At 41.7% G+C, this 12,626-nt stretch overlaps 2 protein-coding genes across 5 annotated transcripts in view; one reads left to right on the top strand and one right to left on the bottom strand.

Annotated features, from left to right (window-relative positions):
* FSTL1 (follistatin like 1) overlaps window positions 1-5,404 on the top strand; it is a 52,127-nt gene extending 46,723 nt beyond the window's left edge. The window contains exon 11 of the mRNA XM_078066460.1: window positions 2,683-5,404. Coding sequence (XP_077922586.1) covers window positions 2,683-2,727 — 45 coding nt within the window. The 3' untranslated portion in view covers window positions 2,728-5,404. The remainder of the gene's footprint in view (window positions 1-2,682) is intronic.
* Window positions 631-12,626, bottom strand: part of LOC118547977 (uncharacterized) — a 38,266-nt gene continuing 26,270 nt past the window's right edge. For all 4 annotated transcript variants that reach the window (XM_078066467.1, XM_078066462.1, XM_078066463.1 and 1 more), the window contains one exon: window positions 631-779. In XM_078066467.1, the coding sequence (XP_077922593.1) occupies window positions 709-779 (71 nt within the window). In that variant the 3' untranslated portion in view covers window positions 631-708. The remainder of the gene's footprint in view (window positions 780-12,626) is intronic.

Genomic DNA, 12,626 nt, shown 5'->3' with positions numbered 1-12,626 from the left:
ATGAAGGCTACAGCTTGGTAAATTGCTTTATAGGTAAGAATTAGGCAGGTGGTGATCTGCAGATAGGTTGGCAGTGGTTTGCAAATGAGCAGGGTCTAAAGCGGTGTTACTGTTTCCTGTCACGAGCAGTGCCCAGACCCGAACACTAGGAGCTCCTTGGGGGCAATGAGCAGGAAATTAGTGAATGTGGACCACAGCAGAAAGGATCTCAGTTAAATGCCAAGCTGGTTAGAAAACAGCCTGGGATTGACAAACCCAGAGAACTTAGAGGTTCTGCTTCCTGGAGACTTGAGAAGATAATAAGAATTCTGTTCAGGTTCTATGTCATTAAGTTGAAGGCCTTCTTGGGAAAAAGGCTCTTGGCAGAATAGCGATTCACTGACATACTTTGGTAAGGGCTGGAGAGAAAACCTGGATATGCGGGCTATAAGGGCCTGTCTTCCCGCTGCCTTACCGTGTAGTTAACAAAGGATATTGGGCCTCATGTCACCTGTCTGCAGACTGGGTCTGGTATACAAGCCTTCTCTCTGACTTAAGTTCTGAGGGAATTTAACAGTCACAGAGCTACTCAACTATTGAGATGAAGTATTTGACTCGAAAATAATTATTAAGTGCTCAAAAATAATAATTGCTCATATTTATTGACGGTTTTTTATATGCATTTTGTCATTATTGTCACTGATAACGTAGAAACCTCCTGTCAGTTTTTTAAGCCAAAGCAGAAGCTCCTAGCCTTCTGTTTTTTTCATATTTCATCAGCCTTGAGTCTCCAGACGAGTCTGACCACATAAAAGAAAAAAAGAACTTAATAGGAATTCCTTTCCTCTGGGGTGGGGAAATGATCAGAGTAGACAGTGGGGAGTGAATTATAATAGGTAACAGTCTTATGCGTTTTATGTGAGTTCCCTCAGAAAGCAGACGCTAAGGCAAGGACTCGAGTACAAATAGTTGATTTAGCAATCCTAGGAGACACCAGAAGGGGAGTTGGGAAGCCAGCCCAGGAAGGGAAGGAAGCAATAAAGAGTGTATATCCAGGCATGTTACCGCTGTAGGCGTGTGGAGCTTGGTGCTGCTGTGGAGGGCTGGGACCAGAGTTCATGCCTGAGGGGCAAGGGAGTGGGGGTATTCCTCCACACACTCCCAGCCGCCAGCAGCAGCATGAGCTCCCGGGCATCTCTGGCCTGCCAACATGTGTGGGCAGAGCCGGCTCCAGCAGCCAGAGGAAGTCTCAGGCAAAGAGGGGCAGGTGTTGGCAGGAAGAAGCCATGCCAGTGTACTGAAATGCTAAGGGGGCTATGGATGGGAAACCAGCAGTGTCTGCTAAATGGCAGGCACTGTTGGTGTTTGTTTCCTAATTAATTTTTTACTGAGATGTAATTTATATACCATAAAATTCACCCTTTTAAAGTATACAATCCAGTGGTTTTTAGTATATTCACTAAATTATCAACCATCACTGCTGCCTAATTCCAGAACATTTTCATTATCCCAGAAAGAAACCCCAGGCCCATTAGAAGGGACTCCCCATTCTCTCTTCTCCCAGCCCCTGGCAACCACTCATCTACTTTCGAACTCTACAGGTTTGCCTATTCTGGACATATACAGATGGAATCATACACTATATGGCATTTTCTGTGTGACTTCCTTCACCCAGCATAATGTGTTCAAGGCTTATCCTTGTTACAGCATTAGTCAGGACTCCATTCCCTTTCATGGCTACGTAACATTCCATTGTATGGATTTGCCACATTTTGTGTGTCTGTTCACCAGCTCATAGATATTTTGGTTGTTTCCCCTTTTTGGCTATGATGAATTATGTTGCTGTGAACATTCTTGTTGAAGTTTTTGTGTGGACATACGTTTTCAGGTCTCTTGGGTATATACCTAGGAGTGCAATTGCTGGATCATATGGCAACTCTGTGATTAATCTTTTGAGGAACTGCCAGACTGTTTTCCAAGTTGTTGTACCATTTTACATCCAAGCCAGCAGTGTTCCTATTTTTCCACAAACTCACTGCATTTGTTATTGTCCATTACGTTTTATTTTAGCCATCCCAGTGGGTGTGAAGTTGCATATCGTTGTAGTTTTGACTTGTATTTCCCTAATGACTAATGATGTTGAACATTTTCTCATGTGCTTACTGGCCATAAGGAAGAATGGCTTCTTTGGAGAAATGTGACATGTTGTAAGACATGGTGCTTTATTACCTTCATTTTGTAGATGAAGACATTGAGGCACAGTTTTCATAATTTGCCCGAAGTCCCCCAGAAAGTAGCACATCCATGATTGAAGTTCAGACAGTCTGCCTCCAGAGCCTGTTGCTCTTAATCCCTCTCTGGGCTGGGATTTTTGGAACATCTTGTAGTACTTGCATTTAGTATCCTTTTCTTCATCTTTAAAATGGGGATAATCATGTCTGACCTGTGGTTTCATAGGCGTTCAAATGAGCTCAGCTCTTAATTCAGTGACAGCCCCTATGTGACCATGTCAAAAATAAGACGTGATCTTTGCCCTCAGGTTGTTCTCATCCACAGGAGAGACAGACAAGTAAACAGAACTAAAATTTAGCAGAAGCATGTCTCTGTCGATGCTATATAAAATCTTGAGGACTAGATAGATGCCAGTGATTTTTTTTTTTTTTTTTATAATTCACAATGCTTATTTTCTCCTGCTTCTCAAAGGAAACAGCTGAAAAGACCAAGAAAACGAGCACCAAAGAGATCTAAAGAGGAGGCACCTGGGAAGGGTGTCCAGAGCCTGGCACCTTCTCTTCCACTTCAGCGCTGAGTCCAGTATATGCAAGTGTCTGCCGCAATCGCCCAATCACCAGTATTTGCTTGTATAGCAATGAGTTTTTATTTTGTCTATTTGTTTTGCAATAAAGGAAATGGGGGTGGCTGGCTAGGAGGGGAAGGGCCATAGCCTTCATTTCTAGGAGTGCTTTGAGAGAAACTGTACATGGTGCTCAGGGGCTGGAGACAAGTAAGGAAACTGCATCAGGCTTGGGAGAGGAGCGGTCCCAGATCTGAACCCCAGTCTGCCACAGCTGTAAACATGCTGCCGGGAGTGCAGGCAATGCCAGACAGAACTTTGCAGGCTGCCCCAGAGGAGGGGTTTGGGAAGCTCAGTGGAGAGGAACGCATTCTGCGTCCAGCCCTTCCTGTTGCCATCGGCGTAGCAGACCTCCGGCGTCTGAGCCTCTCATGGCCCCAACCACTGCCTCTAGCTACACAGCCATCCTTGTTACCCGGTGTCCCCTAGACTTGGGAGTTTCTGGGAGGGTATACACAAATGATGCAGATACTTGTATACTTTGAGCCCCTTAGAGACCTAACCAAATTTTTAAACTTCTTACCAAAGGTGCTATTTTTCTGGAAAACTTTTTTTGGCAAGTTGACTTCATTCTTCAATTATTATCATTATATTATTGTTGTTTTTTAATATTTTATTTTCTTGACTAGAAATTAAGCTTTTGTAATTATTTTTCAGTAGTCCTACCATTTCAGGGGTGGGAGGGTTTGGGGTTCTTTCTGGTGCAGGGACCGCTATAACCCAGACTCCACCCACCCTGCCACATATTAGATGCAGCTCAGAGTTTTGTCCCCCTGGCTTCCAGTGGATCAGCAGTCTGCCAGCGGGTGCCTCAGGCAGAAGCCAGGGGAATATGAAGCGTCTCCCTACAAAGCTTTTAAGGTCCAAAAAGCTAATTTGTTTCCATTTATTCTGATAAGTTCATGCAAATCAGTATTCCAAAGGATGGAGACAAGTGTCGCCAAGCAGGGCTTAGCCTATCAATAAGCTCTTTGATCCACCACTAACTAGGAGAGTGACTTTGGCCCTGTCTCTTCCTATTTCTGGGCCTCAGTTTCCTCAGTGAGCAAGTAGGAATGCATTAACCTTTCAATTTGATAAATTATAAATTCTGAGGTTCTGATAATTGGTCCAGAAGGATACAGATTCCTATGATTTTCCTTCTCCTTAGGATAAATGAAACCTTACTGTTACAACAAAAGGGTCAGATGGCTACAAACAAGATGACCAAATCTGACCTCACTCCAGAGGGCTGCCCGGGTTGTGCTGTGATGTAGAGCCCTCTTGGGTAAAGTCTATCCAGGAAGAGAATGGGAAAGAGAACCACTTCACTTTGCCTTCACTTTTGCGCTCCATTCTTAACCTTCTTGGAAACAGAAGTAGCGTTCCCTCTCAAGATGAGGACAAAAGATGGTTTCACATTTTAAAGAGGTGGCGGGCGGGGGGGGGGGGATGGAAATGGAGTCTTCAAACTGTGATTGGGAAGAAATTTATCATTCCTATCTTTTGGACTCTGTGATTATTAACCCCACTATTTATCATGTTTAAGATGCACTTGGAACAACAAAGATTAAACACTTGACATAAGATCTCATTTTCAGAAAGCAGATTACAGACCATGAGAGGGAAATTAGGTAGATTGCACTGCCCAGGCGACTCTGAGAAAGTTGTGCTTGAATGTGGAATTCCTTCTAAACAAGTTTCCTTGTTCTTCTTTGAAAGGAGAACATCCCATTTTGTTTAGAATTCTGAGCTTTTATATACATCCCATCTCATTTAAAAGCTCTCTTCAAGCCCCACTTGTGCATGCTAAAATGCACCTTCCTGTCCAGTCGCCTTGGAGAACTCCAAACAGCACACCTTGATTGAGTTTTGCCAGCCCTTGGACACTGAGGGAGAGCACAGGAGTACCAGTTTGTTTAAAGCTAGAAGCCAGAGTGTCTCCTCACCAGTTACATTCAGGACAGTGGTTGCCATCTAAGACTACCCAACCCTGCAACATGGAATTCCCAAGAGCAAATCTGCATTCCTCCTGTAAATAGGGCCGCTATTGTCTGCACCATAGAATCACACAATCTGATGACCATTCATGGAAAGCTGCTAAACAGCCTAGTTTGGGGAGTCTTGCATAGAGCTTTGCATGGAGCAAATAGGATTAAACCAGGTTCAGTTCCTCCAGCTCTCTACAAGCACAGGGCTTAGACTGCAAGCTTCCTTGGGCTTTCTCAGTGTGTATATGATTTTATTAACATATTACGGCATCTGCTAAGATTCAGTGTTCATGGAAACCTTCTCACATGCCATGACTCTGGACTCCATCACTGTTTTTGGAAAGCAGGGCTCCTCCACCTGCTAATAAGCCCATGTGGACAAATCTGAATGTCTTTCCTTTACACTTAAGTTTTTAAATAATCAAATTTCAAGAAGCAAATTTGAACAGGTTTCTGTTGCCTATGTGTTTGTGAAATGTATTTGTATTAGTAGGCTTCCATATTGCATTTAACTTGTTTTTGTAACTCCTGATTTTTTTTTCTTCCTTTTTTTTTTTTTTTTTTTGGATACTATTGATAAATAAAGAAATTAAAACAGTCATTGTATTGTTTTCCTGCCCCCACCCCCAATTAAGACCAAATAAAGTTGTGAGAACATTAACCATTTACCTCATAAAAGTGGATTTGGCCTTCAGGAGCCTTAAAAGAGGCCTGAAGAGTTTCTCCTAATAAAATCTGGGACTGCCACTGGGAGGGCGAGTTCACTCAGGGACCAATAGAACAAGTTTACTTAAAAGAATCCTGGATGGTGGGTCTGGAGTAGGAAGTGATGAGAAGTCAGGAAGCATTCCTATACTGGGAAGAGGTTAAACTAAATGGCTCCTAAAGCCCCTGAAGGTCTTATGAGACTGGCTGTTTCTTATGAAACCAAGAAGCCAAGTAAATCTGGGAAAGTGACACAGGGAGCCAGGCTCTGGCCAGACAGCCTTAATGGCTTTTACCCGATACATATCCCATAAGGATAAACATTGCTGAGTGAACTGAATGTTGGCTAGTTAGAACCCTCTGTTCTGCTCCATCTTGGAGACGTATGACCAATACTTGCTTTCCACCTCCCTGTCCAAGTCCTATAGCTACTGTGCACTCCACAGCCCCAATAATTCTGTCTCCCAAAACAGTTCATTCCAGTTGATGAGGCTTAAGCTTTCTTAATTTTAGTCCTATATGGAGAAGACTTTCTGCTCTAAAATTACAGCCAGACCACCTTAATTGGATGTGGGGTATTACTCAAATGCTAATCAAATATTAAAAGGCAATCTCTGGTTATATTATTGCTATAGATTACTGGTTTCACTAATCAATTTGATTCTTCAAATTTTTATTCTCAGAAGGAAATTTTAAACGCAATTTGAAGAGTACCTTGTCCACAACCACTTTTAAATCCTGGCTGGCCTCTCCCAATCTTCTACCATGTTCTGGGAACACTGCTATTACAGTATGTATGTACTAGGAAGTGAAAATGAATTAAAAATAACCTGGGGTGCCTGGGTGGCTCAATAGGTTAAGCATCTGCCTTCAGCTCAGGTCATGATCCTGGGGCTCTGGGATCGAGCTCCGCATCAGGCTCCCTCCTCAGCGGGGAACCTGCTTCTCTCTCTCCCTCTGCCTACTGCTCCCCCTGCTTGTGTTCTCTCTCTCTCTCTCTCTCTCTGTGTCAAATAAATAAATAAAATCTTAAAAAAAAATAAAAATCGCCCTTTTGAAAGAAACTTAATTCAAATGGTAAGTTTCCTATAATCAAAATGTAATATTATGAATTGTGCAAATTAATACAAATTACTTTGATTAGCTTTAGTTTTAGAGGACTTGTATCAAGTCCCCATCAGTCCTCTCCAATTATCTCTGAAATAAGGGGAAGGAGGGAGGAAAGAAAAAGAATGAATGAGTGGATCGCTCCAAGCAGATGTCATCAGAGCCCTGGAGTAAATGCAGCATGGATGTGTGACGTGATCATGTTGCATCATGAGAGGGTCTTCCTGTCAACAGAAGTTACTTTTTAAAATTATTTAACACATTTCTTATTGAAAAAGTAATATATGCACATGGCAAAAAAAAATAAAGTTGTGTCAAAGAAAATACAATTAAAAGATCCATCCTCTTAGAGGGTGTGTACATTTATAAATTTGCTTAGAATTACCGATTGTCCTTCAAAGAAGTTGCACCCATTTACATTCACACCAAAAATACAGACACTGATGTCTATTTGCCTACATTTTTGCAAGCACTGTGTCTTTAAACTTTGGGCCTCTTATAGAGGAAAAATGGTAACTCATTGTTGCTTTATTTTAAATTTATTTTATTACTCCCTTTGTGAGATCAATTTCATCTTTCTGTGATTTATTGGTTCTTGCGCTTTTCTTTCATACCCTTTATTTCTTTTTCTATTGGCTTTTCATCTTTTTCTAATTGGTTTGTAGTAGTTCTTCATATATTGTTATTAGCCCTTTGTCTGTCACAAGGGTGGCAAGACCTTGCTGTAGTAGCTTGGATAGAAGGCTACTTCAGGAATAAGGTGAGAAATATGGTGATTTGAATTAAGATAATGGGAAGTGGGGATTAACAGAAGGTTCAGGAGTTAGTTGACTAGTTATGGGAGTTAAAGAAGAGGTAACAGTAAAGAATGACTCCAAGGTTCCAGCTTGGACAACTTGGTAGATAGTCATGCCGTTTCCAGAGATTGGTAAGAGACTAGGAGAAGGCGCTTAGCTGGGGAAGGAAGGAAGGAATGGAAAATGATGAATTAGATTTTGCATGGGTTGAATCTGAGTTGCCTTAAGACATCCAAATAGAGATACTTGTGAGCAAGGTGGACAGAGAGTTTCTGGAAGAGCTCTGGGCTGGAGGTACAGATCTGGGAACAGACAGTTGTAGAGATAGTATTCCTTTGTGTAGACAAGATGGTCTATGGAAAATGTATCAAGTGAGGAAAAAAGGGAAAAATATACTGAGTTGGGAGGGTCCATCATAGAGAAAGAGAACTCTTTTGAAAAACTCTGGGTTTGTCTATTTCTTCTGCTTCCTCGTGGCATCATTAACAAAAAGTGTACACAGAAAAAAGGTATAATGGGATGGACTTGTATATGAGATTCATATACACAGCGTGTAGACAATTCAGATGGGAAATGATACCGTGGATTCCATGGAGAGATCAAAACTGAGAAGGAACCACCATGCATATATGGAACGGAGTAGTACAACTTGCCAGGGAACAGGCTATATGAATGTAGGAGAATGGAACAGGAAATGCACCATGCTGGTTATCACTGGAATGCACAGGTCTTATCTGACCTGCTGTAGTCAGATATGAACACCCAGAAACTGGACAATAATTAGGGCCTGTAAAAATAATGTACTGTCAGGAAAATAAGAGACAAGATTGTTAATGAATAAAAATATAATATTTAACCAGGAAAATTGGATAAAATTGTCAAAAGGATGAAACATGTTTGAAAGGAAATTTTTGCCTTCAAGAGAAAAGGGACTCTATCCTTCTAGTTCCTAGCCTAGTTTTAAATTATACAAGTTAGCAGAATTTGTCATTTTCCAAGGAGCAGGGACAACTCAAAACAAAATGTCTCCTCCAAAATTCTTCCACCGGACTCCACAGTTAAAGCTGGTAGCCAGTAGTGTTTATATTCTCACATACTCTTTGTCTTTTATAAATGCCAGTCATCCTTAGTTTCATGTTTCAATTTCTTTCTAATTGACCTGTATCGAAACAATGTTCTTGTGATTGATACCTTATTGTGAAACTAATGTATGTTTAACAACCAGGTTTAAATCCTGGCTCTGCCTGACCAGGCCTTTTATACTTCTGGAATTTATTTAACCTTTCTGTGTCTGGTTCCTCCTTAAAATGGCATAATAATAGTATTCAACTCATCCTTTTTCTTTTCTTTTTTTTTTTTTTTTTGAGGAGTCAATTCAATGAGTATACAATTTTTTTGAATAGTCTCTGGCACAAAGAGAGTGCTACGTAAGGGTCAGGTATCCTTTTTATTACCAATTATTTTCACCTATTAGATATTCTTATAATTCTCACAATGACCCTGTGAAAAAGCGATTTTACAGATAACGAGCATACAGTTCAAAAAATTTCAGGAACTTGTCTAAGACCACACAACTAGCAAGGAACAGAGTCAGGATTCAAACCTGGGTCCTCTCATACTCATTCTACCTTGCTGCAATGTTTCCCTTTATTTTAAAAACCATCACATCAATGTGAATCATTAATTCCTAATTAGTGTTCTCTATTATGTAATTGCTGAGCACATACAAGTAATTCATAAGTTCATTTAGTTCTAATAACTGTCTGCACATCCTTTCAGTTTGTTGTTTGTTTGTGTAAGTAGACACGTGAGTGCAGTTCAGGCCAGGCCTCTGAAGTTCCCATAAATGTGATCCCCAGTCCAACTTGGTCTCCCCAGAGATGATACATCCAATTGTGGGTCCCTCACAACCTCCAGCACACATCTCAAAATTTTGGCCTGGTGAAAACGTACCTTCAGAATGCAGATGTCAATCTCCTTGGTGTGCCTGCTTCCTGTGACATTCTACACAGAGGTTTTAGAAGCAGATATACATCTTATCTCCACTGAAATTATTTTATCACCCGAATCCACTGATTCAAGAAAATTGGGCTGTGAGCCAATTAATATGTCTGGTTCTTAGTTTTCTGTGTTGGCTGTTCTCTTACGTGTTTTTTCCTCCTCTCCCATAACCTAATCTTGACTCCTACGAGGCCCAGGACAGATATCATCCTCCGACCCATACCACTTCCAAAAGAACAAAGGGGGAGAATCTGTGCAAAGAGCATAGAGAGAGGAGAGATTTGAAGGTAAGGTTCAGGAATAATAAAGACTGAAATCAACTGGGCAAGTTAGAGAAGTTCAAGAGTTAGTTTCACTTTCTTTGACTTTCCAAGATTTCCATAGCCTTTGCCCAGTAATGCCCAGAGAAGGCTTTTACAAATATAATGATCCCACCGATAACCAGTTTTAGGAAGATGTCCCTTACTCAGGTCCTGCTTTGTTATCAGCGAAGTACCTGTGGTAATATCATTACCAAATAGGAAAAAGTGGCTTAGAGGAAACCTGCTCTGCCTGAACTCTCCAACAGATCATCACTGAAGTACCACATCAATGAAACATATACAATATAGACAGCTCATCAGGCTTTTCATCATCTTTTTTTTTTTTTTTTTGCAGTTAAGATTTTTAAATTCTACTCAGTGCATTTAACATGTGAGAGGCATAAGGTCAAATGAAAGTAAATCTTATAGGGGCACCTAGGTGGCTCAGATGGTTGAGTGTCTGCCTTCAGCTCAGGTCATGATCTCCAGGACCTGGGATCACTGGTGCTGGGCTCCCTGCTCAGCAGGGAGTCTGCTTTTCCCTCTCCCTCTGCCTCTCCCCCTGACCCTGCCCCTGCCCCTGCTCATGCTCTCTCTCTCTCTCTCTCTCAAATAATTGAGTAAAATCTTAAAAAAGAAAGAAAATATTATAAATAAAACAGAATTAGAGATAAAGAAACAAGACTTTGACATTTAGGCCTAAGAGAGACAAAATAGGGGAGCTCTATAATTTCAGTCAACATCCAACACACTGGACCTGTTACCTCCTTAATTTTTCTGTTTATGACAGATGCCTGGAACAAAAAAGAGTATCATCCAAAAGAGAAAAACAGGAGCTCTATGGGCTAAAGGCAAGACAGTTTGGTCTTTAGGCAGATGCTACTCAAATCTCCTTATAGTAGTCATATATATGGAGATATTTTCTCCCTATAAAAAAGAAAGAAAATGTGGTAGGCTGGGGTTTTGTACTAGAGGCAAACCCTGCATTCACTACAGTGCATCTCCGAAAGTCTCACAGGAAAGAACAGTTGAGAAAAATGAATTCTCTCTGTTCTCTGTTCCTCCTGAGAGAGGTAGCATTCAATCCCCACTCACCATAGCAGTTCTCCTTCATTTGTAAGGCAAAATTCCGATTTACTCACTCATCAATTCAACAATATTGTTTAGGGAACACTTAGAGAAGCAAAAAGAGAAAAGGGAAGTAAATAGGATATTTCCTACCAACTTTCGGTGGGGGGAACAGAAGCAAAATAGGCCTAGGGCCTTGAAACCTCACGACTGCGTCTGTTAAGTTTGTGGGACTGAGACACATGTAAGAAGAGCTGACGTCATCAGTCAGCAAATCCCAGCACATTTCAGTATTCTCTGGAGGGAACTACTCCCAGGTAGGGTCTGTTTATCTGCTGGTGAGTCCACAGAGGGAGAAAGGAGAAGGATGCTCCTGATGTGACCCGGGGAAAGGAATAAAGAGGTCGCACATTTCCATATTAAGGTTCCAAGTTATCTTGCATCTCTGGAGCCATGATGATAAGACTTGGGAACTGAGAGCTAACAACACCGATTCCAAAAGCCTACTATGTTTCAGGGGCCAGAAAAGAGAGAGATGGTTCCTGCTTGTGAAGGATCATACCTTGAGAGAAGATAAATAATACCAAATCCCAGCAGTGTTAAAAGTTTACAAATATAATGTATTTCAGGTGCTGTGGAGAGTGTATTTTTCCAGGGCACTCACATTGCACTCCTCCAGGAGTGTCAGTCACAGTAAAGTCTATGTAAATGAAGTACCCTTGACTTGTAATATGCACAACCTGAGCTACTGCATATGGTTGTCTTGCTTCTCTTTCTCCAGCTTCCATGCCATCACCCACAAGAATCAAAAGGGATTCCCAGAGTTCCACATGCTGCAGATAAGTCTGTTCCACCCTGGCCTCCATTCCTTCATCTCAGAGAGTGAAGAGGGGACCTCAGAACTCTGTGTGTTCCTGACAACACCCTCACCCTCTTTCCTTCCACAACATTCACTGCTTTGCCATCAGGGTCTGTCTTGAGACAAGCATATCTAATCTCATCCTATCTTTTTCCCCATTCATATTTAACACAACAAGAAGCCCAAGACCCCCAGCATATCCTCACTCTGAGCCCCATATGGCTCTTACCCTCCCTTTTCTGACCCTATTTCCTTTTTTTTTTTTAAGATTTTATTTATTCATTTGAGACACAGAGATAGAGAGAGAGAGAGAGAGAGAGAGAGAAAGCATGAGCAGTGAGAGAGGCAGAGGGAGAGGGAGAAGCAGGCTCCTTGCTGAGCCAGGAGCCCGATGTGGGGCTCGATCCCAGGACCCTGGGATCATGACCTGAGCCAAAGGCAGACGCTTAACCATCTGAGCCACCCAGGCACCCCTTCTGACCCTATTTCCAACCTATTCCCAAATTCTGAATCCCTTCTACTGTGCCCTCTGGAACTTGCTATCACTCATCAGCAAAGCCCTTCTATTCTCAACTTCTGTTAACATTTCCCTCACCTTCCTGCTCTAACTGAAATCTGGCTTTCCTCTGAGGACGCTTCTTCCCTTATAGCCCTTTCAAGTGGTGCTGGTTTTCTTTCTAACATCCTTCATACACATGATGTAAGTGAATTCCTTCTCATTATGGCTTCCAGATCATTCTCTCTCCCTCCTCTCTGCACACTTCTAGCTTAAAATCTCATCCCATTAGACTTTTCTGTTCACTACCCTTCCATGTTACAGTCTTTTATTGTTCCCCACCACCATTCCTTGATTTTAGCTGCTGGTCAGCTAATGTTGCCAAGCTGTCCAACATTACTTCTGTCATAATTCTTAGTATCACTATCTCATGTATGATCAACCCATTGACCTTCTTTGGACCTGGACCTTCTTTCCTCCAAGGACCT

Source organism: Halichoerus grypus, chromosome 1 (assembly GCF_964656455.1).
Source record: "Halichoerus grypus chromosome 1, mHalGry1.hap1.1, whole genome shotgun sequence".
NCBI lineage: Eukaryota > Metazoa > Chordata > Mammalia > Carnivora > Phocidae > Halichoerus > Halichoerus grypus.
Note: the sequence above shows the minus strand (reverse complement) of the source record. Positions and strands in the feature narration are given on the sequence as shown.